The 17,851-nt window shown below is 34.7% G+C and overlaps 1 protein-coding gene across 1 annotated transcript in view; it reads right to left on the reverse strand.

The window, feature by feature from the left end:
- Positions 1 to 17,851, reverse strand: part of MYCBP2 (MYC binding protein 2) — a 262,011-nt gene that overhangs the window by 82,895 nt on the left and 161,265 nt on the right. The window contains 6 exon segments of the mRNA XM_055335749.1: positions 1,686 to 1,826; positions 2,762 to 2,878; positions 3,586 to 3,683; positions 7,389 to 7,504; positions 10,743 to 10,798; positions 14,659 to 14,874. Coding sequence (XP_055191724.1) covers positions 1,686 to 1,826; positions 2,762 to 2,878; positions 3,586 to 3,683; positions 7,389 to 7,504; positions 10,743 to 10,798; positions 14,659 to 14,874 — 744 coding nt within the window.

Consider the following 17,851-nt stretch of genomic DNA (forward strand, 5'->3'; position numbering starts at 1 on the left):
TCAATATTCTGCCTCCAGATTTTTTCAAATAAGTCAGTGACAACTCTTTCACATTCCAGTGAAAACCCATCAAGAAGTATTTGTATGGCTTACCCGTTTAGCTTTCTTTCTTCTACTTGTTACTGCTCTTCTCTCTCTGACCTCAGGAAGATTGTCTATTACAAATTGTCTCTTGAATGGGGTTTAAGAGCATCAAATAAAGGAACGCCACTGTTCCAAAATGAAACCACGGGATTTAAAACTTCAACACACAGCATCTCTTGCTCCTCCTTTCTACCTTTGCTTATTCTTGTTTTATCTCTGTGAATATCTGCCTCTTACCAAAAGCATCTCCTCAAATGAGCAAACAAAGCAATAAGAAGAAAATTTTGGAGTGGGAGAGATGGTAAAGATAATGTAATTTAATACAATGCCTTATCTGGGATAGTGGAAAACAGTTTCAAACCATTTAAGGCTAACTTCTTAGCCACAGACAATAAAGAATTATTTATCTTCCAGACTAATCTCTCCTTCCAGGGGGTCAAAATATTTTTCATTTTTAAATGCAGATTACAGATCTGAGGAAAGTTAAAGAAGATCTGGTTTATTTATTTGAAACTTGGTATTTTAATTATACATTTATCATTTTAGCTTAACCTCAGTAAAACAGTATGCCAACACTCTCCAAACCTTAACACATACCAATAAGTAAAAAATACAGAGATATATCTCTCCCTACTGTAGTATTACAAAACATTTATAGAAGAATATAAAGAAGAACGAGATCAATAAATATAAAAGGAAGTTTGATTATTTCTTTTCCCAAAGAATCATTTATAACTGTCCATTTGGAGCACATATTCTGGACTATCAAAGAAAACAAATAATACACTGAATGGCTTGATATAATAAGCTAACTTTTATATACTGATTTTTAAGAAATTCAACTGTTTAAAATACTAAGGTTTTTTTAAAATAAAGTTTTACCAGTGCTATTTATGAACAGTCTCATAAAGAGTATGTATATTTGATGGTGATGAAAAGGAAGAAATATCCTATGTTTCTGTTTAAATTATAAATAAGGCTATGGATTACTATTACATTTACAGTAATAAGTACTCTAAGTACTCTACTGCATTTGTCAAAGAGGTTCAATGAGTTCTCTGACACTAGCTTCAACTCACTATAATACCACTAAAAAGACTAAAAATCCTTCTTATTTTTACACAATAGTAATATAACACAATAGGATTAATAAGCCAAGAAAGAAAAGATTCAAACTTAGACAAAACACAGAGAACTAATTACAAAATGGCAACATACAAAGGAATATGTTTATACAGGTTTTTGAGTGTATAATTAATACTGAATTCACAATCTGTAGTTTGGAATTCATTCCAAACATTAGTGTGAATAAGAAAGGAAAAAAAATAAAAACTATACTCTCAATCCCTACCTCATTGAAAGGAATTCGATAGGCCTCATTTTATTTTATTTCCTCCTGACTGTGTGGATCATAGTAATACTAAGGTCCTTAGTCATGCCAAACTCCACCTTCGTTACACAGCTCTTAAGAATCAAGCACTTATGAAGTAAAAGTTATTTAGTTGTGGTTTACCTCAGAACTGAAAAGCCTTAATTAAAGAAAGCCCTGTAATGAGGATAGAGTGTACCTATTATGTGTTTTAAAACCACCTTTTACTTACGTCAACAGGGACCAGAAGACTCTTGCCAAGATGCTGATTGAAGGACAGGCACCAGGCTTCAGTGTAACCATTCATGTTGGGAACATACTTCTTTATAGTCTCATCATTCAGTCTCAGCCATACACCATCATCATTGTGGATCTATGGAAATAAGCAACAAGAACAAGCCATATCCACCTGTAAGTCCTACGAACCTAGCAACACCTGAAAGGCTACAAAACAGGCAAACAATGGTGGACATGAAGATTAAGAATCTAGTTTCTGCAGGAGGTAAGTAAAAGAGAAACTTTAAAGAAAAAGCAGCAAAGAATGATGAGCAATGTGGTAATTCACATGGTAAGATATAAAAACAACATCACTTAGGAATAGAAGCACAAAGAAATCACACATTAATAAGAGACTTTAAACATAAAATGTTTGTCTCTCAAAAGAATGTAAGTTCTTCCCTCCCCTCAATTTAGATTTTAATAATCAGAAGTTACTTGGTCATATTACTATAAAAATATGTTGTCAGAAATTAAAGCAATGTGTGTTTTAAACACATTTTAAAAGCAAACAGCACTTAAAATATTTGACAACTGTACCCATTTTCAATGTGTACTTGTAGAGGTTCAAATTTTTTTCTTATGGTTTTATTCAACCATTTGAGAGAGAGAGAGAGAGAGAGAGAGAGAGAATGAACGGTGGAGAAATGGAGAAGGAGAAGGAGGCTCCCCGCTGAGCAGGGAGCCCAAAATGGAGCTCGATCCCAGGACCCTGAGATCCTGACCTGAGCCAAAAGCAGACCCTCAACTAAGTGAACCACTGGGGTGCCCCCAGGTTCTACTTGTTAATTAAATTTCTTTCAGATTAAAAATATAATTTTATTTATTTTAAAATATAATTTTAGTTACTTTTTTGCTATAAAGAAAAAAAATGTATGAAACTCAATGAACACATCTCACAAAATAATTTTCCAAATACTATCCAAACCAATTAAAACATACTAGCAGAAAATTTAGTAACCTGATTATCATGCAAACAATGCAAAAACTTTCTGTCCAAAATTTATTACCACGTGTTTCTTTACAAATTACCTCATCAATGAAAGTGATAGTTCCATTGACTTTTACTATGCCTATCTGCTCACTTTGGAGGGAAGGGTGGCTACGGATACGGAGTCCTGCACTGTCCTTGGCCACAAATTTTCGAACCTGGGAAAGGCAAAGACAGACAGTTGAGATGGAAAATTACAGAATAGAGAGCTTATAAGTAGTAAGAAAATTAAACAGATTTGGAAGTATTATAATTCTGAGAAAGTTTTCAAAATTATTTGTAATTGTTTTCCCTGTGTAAGGAACAGTGGTTTATTTATAACAGAATTTTACAAATATTAAAATGTACATATTTATAATATCCTTTCTAAACTCTAAAGACATAAAAAGGAGAAAAGATTCATTTTTTTAATCTTTTGTATGATACAAATTCTATTACCAATATTTCCTTTTAAATAAGTAGTTTACCAAAATTCCTATACTTACTTTTTAGATGTCAGGAAATTTTTTTTTTTTAGATGTCAGGAAATTATTTATTCTTTTAACAGCATAAGATACCTTCCTCGCAAACTTTATGCACTTACTTTCAGTAAAAATTTTGTTAATTGTAAATTTTCAATAACTGCAGTATACAAGGCCTATAAATTACTAGAGCATTATTCAAAGAAGCCTCAAAGTATAGGTCTTACAATTTAGAAATAATTAGAATTACCACAAAATACTCTTCAAACTTATTTAGGGATATTTAGAATTCAAATACTGAAATCAACTAAAATATGGGATGTTTGATGACCACCTTGAAGCATCAATAAAGAAAATTAATAAATGTCTGACAAATTCTGATTCTGATTTCATTCTATCCTAACCTTATTTGGTTGAGGTTCTGTCTTCGGTTTGACCAGCTGAGTTCCTGGCGGTATCATCCCTTTTGGTGGGTCTTTTACTTTAACTTCGAGGCCAGCATCTGTAAGAAAAGGAAGACAACTGTAACGTTTGAGAATACAAGGGAGGAAGGATTCTTAACCTAACCTTATGTACATTCACAGACTCTTTAAAACAAATATCTAAATTCTTTTTTTTAACAATTTTTTTTATTAATTTTTATTTATTTATGATAGTCACAGAGAGAGAGAGAGGCAGAGACACAGGCAGAGGGAGAAGCAGGCTCCATGCACCGGGAGCCCGACGTGGGATTCGATCCCGGGTCCCCAGGATCACGCCCTGGGCCAAAGGCAGGCGCCAAACCGCTGCGCCACCCAGGGATCCCTAAATTCTTTTTTTTTTTTAAGATTTTATTTATTTATTCATGAATGGCGGGGGGCAGAGACACAGGCAGAGGGAGAAGCAGGCTCCACACAGGAGCCCCACACAGGACTCGATCCAGGGTCTCCAGGATCAGGCCCTGGGCTGAAGGTGGCGCTAAACCACTGAGCCACCTGGGCTGCCCTCTAAATTCTTTTTTTTAAAAAAAAAAATAAATAAATAAATAAATAAATTCTGTCTTTTTAAGGTGATTGATATTTAGAAGCTAAAAAAGACCTTTTTTTTTTAAACAAAACAAAACAAAACAAAATAACAACAACAACAACAAAAAAAAAACAGACTCTTTAACTATGGAGAACACACTACAGTTACCAAAGGGGAGGTAGGTTGCAGGGATGGGTTAAATAGGTGATGGGGATTCGGAGTACATTTGCTGTCATGAGCAATGAGTGTTGTATGGAAGTGCTGAATATTGTACACCTGAAACTAATATTACACTGTATGTTAACTAACTGGAATTTATCTAACTTTTTAAAAAGATTTTATTCATTTATTCATGAAAGACACATAGAGAGATGAGAGACATAGTCAGAGGGAGAAGCAGACTCCTTGTAGGAAGCCTGATGTGGAACTCAATCCCAGGACCCCAGGATCACAACCTGATCCAAAGGCAGGTGCTCAACCACTAATTCACCCTGGTGCCCCAACTAACTGGAATTTAAATAAAAACTTAAAACAACAACAACAACAAAAACCAAAGCTACAATAAGATATCACTTTATGCCTATCAGAAATGGTTAAAATCAACAACACAAGAAACAACAGATATTGGCGAGGATGCGGACAAAGGGGAACCCTGTTGTACTGCTGGTAGGAATATAAACTGATGCAGCCACTCTGGAGAACAGTATGGAGCTTCCTCAAAAAGTTAAACATAAAACTACTTTATGATCTAGCAATTGTACTACTAGGTATTTACCAAAAGAATACCAAAGTTCTAATTCAAAGCGATATATGCACCCCAATGTTTATGGCAGCATTATTTGCAACAGTTAAATTATGGAAACAGCACTAGTGTCCACTGACAGATGAATGGATAAAGAAGATGTGGTGTATATACACAATGGAATATTACTCAGCCATAAAAAAGAATGAAATCCTGCCATTTGCAATGATGGAACTACAGTGTATAATGCTAAGTAAAATAAGTCAGAGAAAGAAAAATACCATATAATTTCACTCATATGTGGAATTTAAGAAACAAAACAAATGAAGAGAAGCTAAAAAAGAGAGAGGCAAACCAAGAAATAGACTCCTAACCACAGAGAACAAACTGATGGTTACCAGAGGGGAGTGGGGAGGGGATGGGTGAAATAGGTGATGGGGATTAAGGAGTACACTTGAGATGAGCACCGGGTAATGTATGGAAGTGCTGAATCACTATACTGTACACCTGAAATTAGTATCACACTATGTTAACTAAATGGAATTTAAGTGAAAATTTTTTAAAAAAGAGAAATATTTGAAAAATGGACTTTGTATTCCAAATGAGTTTCTCAGAGGTTCAAGAAAAGAGAAGGGGCTCCTATTCGTTACATGGAACAAAGAAATGATATTTAAAAAGAATAAAAAAGAAATCAAGAAATCTTTATGAGGTTAAATGTAAGCTCACAACATCAGATTTTTGCTGTACCTTATCATCCTATCAGATTACATCAGCTACACCAATTACCATTCTGACCAGCAGGCAATGCAACATGGTGGTTAAACCCTGGGGTCTCATGTTAAGACTGTCTTGGTTTTTCCCACATCTGTCAAAAATTGACTCTCTGTGCCTAAATGTTTTCAACTGTAAAATGAGAATGAAAATAGCACCTACCTCACTGAACTATTGTGAGAGTGAAACAATATATAAGGTGTGCATAAAACAATGTAGGCATATAGTAAGTGCTCAATAAACATTAGCTTTTAATATCATCATTCTTCTAATGAGTTATTATATATCCTTGCCTAGTCAAGCAAGGTCTCAGCCCACTGACAGTTTGGTCACCTTGGGAAAAAGTTGAATTCGAAATGTAGGAAAGAAAATGGGTGATGTTAAGTAAACATGAATGATTTTCTTCAGTTTCATTTCAAACAACAAATATAAATGGATTTTTCTTATCTACCTTGTATCAATTTTCTTCAGCCCACTATTAGCATAGATTAAACCATTCTTGACTACCTCCACTTTTGAATTCTAATAATTTGTACCTCTTGTGTGTCACTATTATATTCTACTTCAGGTGATTTTGTTTGCCCATTTTAGCTTGCAATCATCAGTAATTGTTAGCATTTAACAGGAACTGTCTTCTCTAAAACGTTTTGCTCAAAACCAACTAAAGTTTGTTGAACTAAAGGCTTTATGGATATGTTGAAATAAAGGAGAGTGCAACAAAGACTGAGGAAAAAGGTCTCTGGAACAGGATAGGGGAATCTGACAGATCTGATTCTATACAGTTACATCAATGCATTTTCTATACAGTTACATCAACGTAAAGTGTCTCTTTACCTTCACTGTAAAAACAAACTACTTAAACCAGAATTCCCCAAGGGTATTTTGGTGGAATGGTAATCAGTGTTGCTTTTATCTCTACCTTGACTCCCTCTTCCCTATAGGCTAAGGATCTCCGGATAAGGGTTAAACAGACAAGATTCTTAATTTCAGAGCACTCAGAATCCCTTCTATGTTAGTGTGAACCGTATGAATGTCTAAGATGAGAGTTTTAGGTTTTCTCAATCTATCTCATCATAGAAGCCCTTTCTCTTGAAAAGCATCAGGAATTATTGTTATAAGGAATTCATACTGATAAACACTTATTAGAGTTTCTTGTTCTACTGTTGTCCTACTTTATGAATAGTTTAATAACAAAGAAAAGTAAAAGTTTAATGCCCAAAGGAGAAGCAATATACTTTTCAAAGTTAGTGGTGGATAAAAGAAATTCATCCATTCATTATTTATTGAGTGGCCATTATGTGCCAGGCACTGAGCTAGACTGGGAGATACAAGGATGAATGAGATGGTCTCTGCTCTATGCCAGGAAAACATACAGACCATCACGGGGAGATAAGGTATGCACATGGTTATAAATTCAGCAACAGAGAGGAGATCATACCTAAATAGTCACATTAGAGAATAGGAAAGGAGTCATGAGTGCTATAATGATATCAGAAATTATTACAAAATTTTGAGATGTTATGAATGCACTAATTAAGTACTCATTGTAAAGGAGGAAATGAACCTCCAAATAAGTAATGAAACTTGTCCATGTGTCTACAATATAAGTTAAGGAGAAAATTAGAACAGAAAGACAATTTTGATTCTGGCTGTTTGTACTAAGTAACTCATAACTTAAAAAAAGAATACCTATTTCAATGCCATCAATGGTCACATGAATAGTATAGAGTCCAATAGCCCCTGGAGTCCAATTTGCACAATAAGTACCATCGTTATTGACACGGATCAGCATATTCTCACTGGGTCTGAAAAGAAATAAGATGGATACTGGAAAATTTGCTTTTGGTTAAATAGCTGAAAACATCATTGAGATAATTTCTAACTGTATTATTACAATAAACGGCAGTCCTATTGTCCTGCCATAGTATGTGTTCCTATCCTCCAAAATGATTGAATTTCATTTTTTCTTCCTTTCCTCATTCTCAGAGGATCATGACCTCACCATTTTTTTCAGTGTGAAACTGAAGCAATTAGATACAACCCAAAAAGTTGTAATCAGATTAATAAATCTACTTTCCATTTTTCTATCTTCTGTCCTATTGTAATGCAAGGAATGCCCTGGGTCTTATTTAAAGCCAGCCCCCTCATTTGTGCTGTGAATCTCATTCCTCAACACTTCCATGCTATAATTACCTTGCTCGTTCTCTTTCATTATCAATTTCTCCCACTTTATTAAACCATTCTATTTCAATCTCATTTCTATACAAACTTCAGAATCTCCCTTCTTTTTTTTTTTTTTTTTTAAAGATTTATTTATTTATTCATTCAGAGAAAGCGAGAGAGGCAGAGACACAGGCAGAGGGAGAAGTAGGCCCCGTGCAGGAAGCCCGATGTGGGACTCGATCCCGGGTCTCCAGGATCACACCCCAGGCTGCAGGCGGCACTAAACCGCTGCGCCACCGGGGCTGCCCCAGAATCTCCCTTCTTAAACACCCTTTGGTACTACAATAATCTCTAATAAAGTCTCATGTCCTTTTTCCCATTTATGTCAAAACTCATCTAAAGAACTGTCTAAATCCCCTCTCCATTTCTTCATTCCCAGTTCTCTTCCACAACTTATCCTATTTAGGCTTTGTTCCCAGCACCACTCACTGCAATCGCTTCTGTCGGTCACCAATGACCCCAAATTCAATGGTCATTTCTTTATCCTTAGCAATCTCTCAGTAGCATTTGATAGTTGACAACTCCTACTTTCTTGAAATATTTTCTTTTTGCTTCTGCAACGTTCTCCTAGGTTTTCTTCTAGTTTCTTAGGATTTCGTTGGCTTTCCTCTTACCACCTTTTAGCTTATGGAATGTCCTAGAGTTTGGGTCTAGCTCTTCTTTCTTTCAATAGCATCTCCCTACTTGATTATTCATCCACTCCTCAGTTTTAAATAGCATCTTTATATAGATGACTCCAAATTTTGTTTCTCCCCTAAACTTCAAACTGAAATATCCCCACTTAGATAACCAGGAGGCATCTTAGCATCTCAATTTTAACATATCCAAAGAAGAACTCTATTTCTCACTCATCCCAGCACCCAACAAAACAGAACAAAAAAAAAAAAATGCCCACTCATTTCTCAGACTTTTTGTCCCTCATAAAAATCATGATACTCTACATCAGAAGTCAGTAACATTTTCAGTGATGCTATTTTAGTCTACTGTGCCAGTCTGCCATACTAGTTAACTCTAGAAAAAGTAGCCATAGACAATACATCGTTAATGAGTAAGACTATGCTCTAAAAAAACTTTCTTTACAAACAGGCCTGATATGGTTTGCAGGCCAAAACTGGCCGACCCCCATACTGCTATACTGCTACATACTCTATATCATTGCTGAAGCTGAAAAAAATCTACAATCCTTAATCTTCTCTTTCTTTCACTTCCTATTTCTATTCTGGCAGCAGGTTATCAGCTTCACCTTCTGAGTACCCCAAATCTATCCACTCTCTTCATTCCCACTTCTAACTCCCTCCTACACCTCCTCCAAAACACCTAACAGTCTCTAACTCATCTCTCTGTTCCCACTCCTGCTCTGCTCCTCTGTAATTCATTCTCCAGAGAGTAGCCAGAATGATCTTTTTAAAACTGTAAGTCCATTATATCACTCCTTCGCTTAAAACCTACTAAATTAATTTGCATAGAAGAAAATTCAAACTCTTTAACTTAGCTTACTTAGTCCCTATATAATAAGGCCATCACCTACCTCTCTGATCTCATCCTCAACCATTTTCCTTTTTGCTTACTACTCTCCTGTACCACTCTCTTCCAGTTTCTCAAAGACAACAAGGTCTCTCCACTCTAGATTTTCACTGCCTAGAATGAACTTCCTCTAAATCTTAACATTGCCAACTACCATCCAGCTCTCCAATCAAAAAAGACCACCTCACACAGGCCTCTCCTATCACCCAATACTTTGGTGGCCTATCCTATCCCCATCACTCTCTATCAAAAAACCTTACTAATTAATCCTGTTTTGTTTACTTATAGTTTGTTTCTCCACAGGAATGTGAATGTCCTAACAACTAGTACCTTGTCTATTTTGTTCATACAAGTATCCCAGAGCCTGTATCAGTTCTTCACACAGCAGATGCTTAATAGTATTGCTAAATAAATAATGCATTTACTTGAGACTATTTTAATTAGGTTTAAAATGCCTAACGTACATGAAAAACTATTTACTGGCAAATGACCATTTTCTCTTATTTAACATGTTATAAATCTATACAGTTCATATTTATTTTATAAAAATCATATGCTTCCATTGTATGGGTGTTTTGTAACTAAAATTAAGCTTGAGACAGAATGTTAATTCCCTATTTCTAGACAAAGATACATTCTTAAAATCTGGCTATTTTTACAGGAAATCCTGTTTTGAATCCACATTAGAATAAAGTCACAACAACCTGTTAATTTTTAATAAGTCATGTGATGTTATGAAATGTGTAAGAATTTTTTCAGGTTCACTTTGGAGCTTCTTCTAAATTTTATGGAGGTAGTAGTCTCTTCATCTAATAATTTTTTCAAGTCTTTCATTTTAAAAAGCACTTCTCCTAACAAGCAAATAAAGTAATATGTCAAAAAAACTGCTCAAATCTGGAGTTAAAACTACTCAGGGGTTGAAAAAGTAAGACCTCAGAATTAAAATACAAGCACAACACACACTGAAATCACTCTGTAACTCATTAGATGAAGGAGAGAAGAAAACCCTGAAAAAACAAACTAAACAATCCTAAACAAGCCAATATATATCTTTTTAGATACTACTTAGTCTTTCTCTAGTATCTTAGTATTATGTAACATACTGGCAGTATTGCAATATAAATATATTCTATCTACAAAACTACACAATATAAAATCTATAGTAAATCTCTACTGGAAATTAAAAAATGCTATAAAATATCTACTTAAGGAAAATGAAGTTGGAAAGCAGAGTGATTTCAGTTGCAGCAGGTGACAATACATGTCTTGGCTATGTGTTGCAAAAATAATCCTTACCTTTTAGGAGTTGGTGATGCAAAACGCAGTTCTTCAAATGAGTAATTTTCATAAACCTTTAAAAGAAAGAGACGAGAAAGAATCCAGTAAAGTAAGAAATTCCATCAAGACCAGTAACTCATTAGAAATATTCTTAAGGCAGTGATAAAACAATAAATGGTGCTGAGACAACTGGTTCTCCACATAGAAGAAAAAGAAAAACTCAATTACCTGCCTCAGACCCTTTACAAAAATAAATTCTAGGTATGTTAAACACTCCAATGTAACAAACAAATTTAGAGAAAAAAAGCATCTTTTAAGTATATTAAAATTTTAGATTTGTCCCAAAGATACTATAAATAAAGGGCAAGGATAAGCCTTCACCTGGGAGAAGGGGATTTGCAATCCACATAACCAAAACAGGGTATGTATCCATAATATAAAGATTGCTGCAACTGGACCTGCAGAACAATCTGTTTCTAAATAAAAATAACAAAAAAGTCCATAAAAAATTAGGGTGAAATGTAAAGACAAAAATGGACTGTAGGTACCTGAAACTAGTCACATTATTCCCAATATTCTTATAGTCCTGCATCATTGCCCAATTGACCATTATCTTCCAAAGTTCATGTAAAGTTCTCCAACTGCTCATTCACTTCTAACTTATATTCATAGTAAATAAAAGAGGCACACCCACATCACTCACAAGCCTCTTTCCTTTCTCTCACCCTTCTTATTTTCATGAATGTGATTTAGAAAAGATCTAGCTGCCTTTATCTGCTAGAAAATCACAAATGAGAAATATGCCACTTAACGTTAGGTCTAGCAGGAAAACCCAGGGTTCCAGATTCCCAGCACAGTGTGTTTTCCACTCCACCATTTCCCCTCAAAATACATATCATTACATTTACTAATGAAAGAATAGATCATATCTTATTTTTCCATCCTTCACAGTATTTGTCTGACTGCTGAGTAGTACACAGTATGTGTGAATGGCTGATCTAGAAAATCCCTTTCCTTGAACATGCATGGATATCTCAGAGTCAGTGTGGGAATGATATTCTGTAAATGCTCTAACCCTAAGACACTCCGAATAGTCTTGAAAAACTGCATCCAGTTTTGGTAACTGGATTTTCAAAAGAAATTGTACAAACTGAAGCATGTTCATAGGAAACTAAAAGAATGATGAGGGAGTTAAGGGGACCAGTAAGTAAATCCCTTACATAAAAGTGGGAGTGAATAAGAATGTTTATCTTTGAATTCTTTAAGTCACTGGATGACTCATCCAAAACTCCAGCTTTTTCATCCAAATCTTCAATCTCAACAAACTTAACTCCAACTCTACTTTAGCCACTCACACCGAAAGTCACAGACCTATGACATTCCACGGAGTTTTCTTTCTCAGAATCACAACAAAAGGGCCTGCTCACAGTTTTCTGCTTCAGTGACTCCTATGGTATCTATTCTTAGATTACTAGTCCTTTTCACCCCTACTCTCTCTCTCTGGATCTATCTATCTATCATCCTATCCAAACTGATTGGGTTCTATTGTCCTTTCTTTAACTACCATCTGCTGAACACTCCCTTCTCACACTATTCATTTGTGGAGTTCTCTGGTAAAACTTCAAGCTGAATCAATCCAAATGATTACCTTATCCATGTTCATATGACACACTGCAATGTTAATACAGGATCTCTAGTTTCATCTGATTTTTCAAAGATAGCTGATAAATTTTATCTGTTCTCTTTCAATCTCCACAACAAATATTTCATTTTCCCCTTTTGTTTTAAAATCCTGACCCTAACATTCACCAGTCCTAATCCAATTTAAAAGTATAATTACTATCATAATAAATAATTCTTTTGGCTGCACAATTTATAAATTCACTAGCAACTGAATTAATTACTTTCTTTTTCCTCTCCTGTAGGATAAAAGAGGAAATACTCCTATTTAAGGCCCACCTCACCCCTGTAAAGAGTCTGGAGCTCTAAACTCTTATTATCTCTCCACCCATCTTCCTGGTTTCGTTCTTCTGGATTGTCTCAACAGTATGAAAACATCCAAGTCTTTCTCTATTCATCTCAAACTCGAAAGCCTTCACTTGATTCCATTTTCTCTGTCTTCTTATAACCAAACATCTTGAAAGACTTAATCTACTCATTTTGTTTTTATTTTCACTTCCTCTGCATCTATAAATTCTTCAACTTACAATGCCTTTAAGACTGCTCCTGCCAAGATCATTGATGAATTAATTGTTTCTAGATCCTTTTCAAAACTTTGCTTCTGCAGCTTAACACTATTAACCCTTCCCAAACTGCTCTTTCCTTTACTTTCAAGATATGCCATAAAGTAGTTGGAGGAAGTCCTCAGGAAAATCAACTATGGAGTCAAACTCCCTGACACTTGTGTGGCCTTGAACAAATTACTTAACCTCTCTGTGCTTTAGCTTTCACATATGTAAAATGGGAATAAAAACAGCAATTTATAGGGCTATTGTGAGGATTACATAAATTACTGTATGTTAAGTGGGGACAAAGTAAAACTAAGCAAAAAGTAAACACTGGTCCTAGCTTAATGTCTTACCTCTTTGGCTAATACTCTTGGCTTCTTTATTTTTTTTTTCTTTTTTTCTCTTACCTATTTTATAAACCAATGTCTCTCAAAGTTTAGCTTTTGAATTTGAATCACTCTGCATAGTCACAAATTCTTGAACCTCTCTGAAGATGTACTGAATCTAAATCTTCATATTATTGGAAAATCTCCTTTTTAAATAAGTGCTCCAGATGATTTTGATGTAGACAGAAGTTTGAGAATCATTGATATTGGTGTTTCTCAAGATCCTGTCTTGGAACGTCTCCCTTCACTCAAAATGGAAGATATATTTCATCTGCTTCCATGATATCATGAGTATTCCAAGTGCTAATTACTCTCAAATTCTCTTCTTGAGGTCAGATCTGTGATCTTCACATTTGTATAGACAATGTGAATGTATCTTTTATATATAACTTTGCATGGATATTTCAGAGATATCTAAAACTTATCACATCCAAAACGATTATCTTCCTCAACCAATATCTGTTCCTCCTCCAGTATTGTAAATCTTTCTACTTAAAGTCAAACTGTGAATTTCACCTTTTAATTCTTACTTCTCTTTACTCCATCCCCTTCAGCCATCAAGTCTTACTGACTAAATGTCTTTTGAATCTCTTTTCATTAGTTCAAAGGATTAGCACATCTCATCGCACTAAGTCAATCATCTACTAAAGAGACTTAACCTAGCCATGCCTTTTGATCATCTGTCCAATTATTCTCCATATTCCACTATGATCTATATAAAACACAAATCTAATTGTGTTGTTCCCCTAACTGAAAGCCTTCAATGGCTCACCATTGTTCTCTGTTACTGGCACAATTCCTAACTCCTGCTTTAACTTACGCTCACCTTGCTAATTTAGTATAATGTTGCCTATGAAGAGAACTAAATATGCTACACAAAGTATTTTTAAAAATGTCTAAAGGCATTGTAGAGCAAAAGCCCCAAAGAAGTAGGAAAACCAAAGACATGAGGCTGGCATGTGAGGGAACCCAAATATCGAAGGGGGCGAGGTAAACAAATTCCTGAAGGGCTGTCCTAGGAGAAATGGCAAATTGAAAATAGACAAATACTTTTGTAGGAAATGAAATTCAGTTTTCAGCCATTTCAGTCTCTGACTGGATTAACTTGATCTATTACTGGAATCCCCTATGCATCTGCCAGAAAACAAATGAAAATCCTCTTTGGAGGAAAATAAATCATCCCCCCTAAAGTATTCCAAGCTTGTATTTATCAATAGCTCTCTAGACCTGAAATATTGTGTCTACATTTGGATCACTGAAATGTCTGTTAAATGAATACATAGTAAATAATAAAACTTTTCTAGCAATGAAATAAATTACCTTCATCATTGTTATGGCAATATACCGAGCCTCCTTCACTATCATTGGTTCATATGAAACATCCAGCTTTGGTGATGCCAGCCCGCCAAAGGTCATATCAGTATTAGAAGGTGCAGCTGCTACTGCAGGGCTGCCAGGGATCCTTTGAGGTTTTTTCACTTGCTCTTGCTGTAAAGATGTTTTTTTCTGAGAAACAGGAACGGCTTTCACTTCCACCTAACCATATCACAAAAAACAAATATTATTATTATATAATTGTCCATGACACATTAAAAGAAGCAATTAACAAGTACAGACCCACAACTCCATAAATTTAATGTGACCACTGGTCTGTCTTGGGCATTCCTTTCAGAGGTGTGCCAGAATGACCACAAGATAGTTCTACAATGTGAACCTGGAACACGTCGTGTAAAAGAGGCCTTGATTTTTGGAATAAATAATCATAGATATCAAAACATAAAAATAAATTCTACCATTCATAAAGTACAAGATAGCAGAACAAACCTACACTGAATTCTTGAATTCTTGCAGGGAATAACATTAAATTACTTTATCAGGTAATTCAAGTATGAACGCTTTTACACAATCTCCACATATTTTAAAGCACTAATCTTGGGTCACCAAGGTGGCTTAATTGGTTAAGTGTCTGCCTTTGGCCCAGGTCATCATCACAGGGTCCTGATCGAGCCCTGCATCAGGCTCTTTGCTTAGTGGAAAGCCTGTTTCTCCCTCTCCCTTCTGCTCATGCTCTCTATCTCTATCTCTCTCAAATAAATAATTTTATAAATATATATATAATTTATACATAATAAATTATATAAATACAATTTATTACATAAAATTTTTTAGAAATCTCAATTTTAGCTGTAATGTTCTGCAGAAGAAAATGTACTCCATTAAGAAGACTTAAAAAATAACAAAAAAATTTGGACTGACATAATGCCCTGGAAATACTACAAATCAATCCTTCCTTCCTTCCTTCCTTCCTTCCTTCCTTCCTTCCTTCCTTCCTTCCTTCCTTCCTTCCTTTTCTTTCCTTCCTCTCTATTTATTTACATTTTTATTTATTTATTCATGAGAGAGACAGAGAGAGAAGGCAGAGACACAGGCAGAGGGAGAAGCAGGCTCCATGCAGGGAGCCCAATGTGGGACTTGATCCCGGGACTTCAAGATCACACCCTGGGCCAAAGGCAGGCACTAAACTGCTGAGCCACCCAAGGATCCCCTCCATCTTATATTTAAATTACAGAAGTTTAAAGGTATATAGTAAAATTCTTCAGCTTCTATACACTGCCATCATTAAAAGCTTTAAACTTTAAATGTAATAAAAAGAAAAAAAGGGAAAAAATAAAAAGTAAATGCTTTCAAATTTAAAGACACTTGACTTTTTTAAATTACAGCCACTAATTTTATACATATATTTTGATTTAATTTTTGTTTCAACAACTATATTTACTCTAAATAAATTAACATCAGAAGCACATTTGCCCATGTACTATAAACCTTGAAGTAAATCACTGAACAATTTTATAATGAGTACTGAGATATTGTAGAATAATAGCTATTCTGCTTCCTTTTACCAACTAGTCTGTGAGTGAGCAGGATTTTGTGGCTTAATCAATTCTAAGTTTCAAACAACCAAATCACTTTGTCACATATCTTTGAAGGGGTGGGGGTGGCTGGAGAATTGCCTATAACAAATTTTCATTCAATACACATTTTTTTAGAAATATAATAAAAGTTTTAAATGAGATATTTACACTAATTTATCATACTGGATTCATTTTATGCATCACAATATGCTCCAAAATGTCATTATTAACTAAAGTTTCAGGAAAGAAGTATCCAAATAACTATATTCATTAATATAGCACTTGATATTTCCATTCTCCTTTTTTTTTGCCATCCAAATTCATGTATTTCTATTTTTTTAATTAAGTTTCTGATTCTAATTCCAGTATAGTTAATTTACAGTGTTTCAGGTATACAATATAATGATTCAACAATTCTATACCTTACTCAGTGTGCTTATCACACTAAAGGTATACTCCTATCACCTATTTCAGCCATCATCCTCCAGCCCACTTCCCCTCTGGTAACCATCAGTTTGTTCTCTATAGTTAAGAGTCTGTTTCTTAGTTTCTCTCTTTTTTTCCCCTTAGTTTTGTTTTTTAAATTTCACATATAAGTGAAATTATTTAATATTTGTCTTTCTCTGAATTCTTTTGCTTAGCATTATACTCTAACACCATCAATGTTTTTGCAAATGACAAGATTTCATTTTCTTTTTTTATAGCTGAATAATATCCCATTGTGTGTATGTGTGTGTGTATACCACCTTTTCTTCATCTCTTTATCTATCGATGGACACTTGCACTGCTTCCATAATTTAGCTATTGTAAATAATGCTGCAATAAACATAGAGGTGAATGCATCCTTTTGAATTAGTGTTTTTGTATTTTAGGGTAAATAACCAATCGAGTATGATTACTGGATCACAGGATAGTTTTATCTTTAGTTTTTGGAGTCTCCATCATGTATTTCTAATTTAATATATATCAATATTATATTTTAAATGTTGTTTCAACAGTACCAAATCCAAAATGTATGAGTCTTTCTTTAATTTAAATTCAATAAACATTTAGTGTATTATTAGTGTATACAGTTCAGTGATTCATTCATCAGTCTTATACAATACCCAGTGCTCAGTACATCATGTGCCCTCCTGAACGTCTATCATCCAGTGTATTCGAGTCTTTTAAAGAATACATAAAAAATTTTTAAATGTGTTCTTTCACTGAATTACTCAACCACTATATATTAAGGGCCTTCCCTCTATGTGCATATATGGACACTTTCTTATCCTTCCCTTGAATCACCATAGCTCCTAACAAAATGCAAGAAACAAACAACAATTTGGAAAAGCGTGTACTAATTAATTTATTTTTTTTTTAATTTTTATTTATTTATGATAGTCACACACAGAGAGAGAGAGAGGCAGAGACATAGGCAGAGGGAGAAGCAGTCTCCACGTCGGGAGCCCGACGTGGGATTCGATCCCGGGTCTCCAGGATCGCGCCCTGGGCCAAAGGCAGGCGCTAAACCGCTGCGCCACCCAGGGATCCCTACTAATTAATTTAAATAAATCATTTAAACAATTTTTTGGCTTCTTCTATTTATAAATATAAAAACA

The sequence above is a fragment of the Nyctereutes procyonoides genome, unplaced genomic scaffold, assembly GCF_905146905.1.
Source record: "Nyctereutes procyonoides isolate TBG_1078 unplaced genomic scaffold, NYPRO_anot_genome, whole genome shotgun sequence".
In the NCBI taxonomy this organism is placed as follows: domain Eukaryota; kingdom Metazoa; phylum Chordata; class Mammalia; order Carnivora; family Canidae; genus Nyctereutes; species Nyctereutes procyonoides.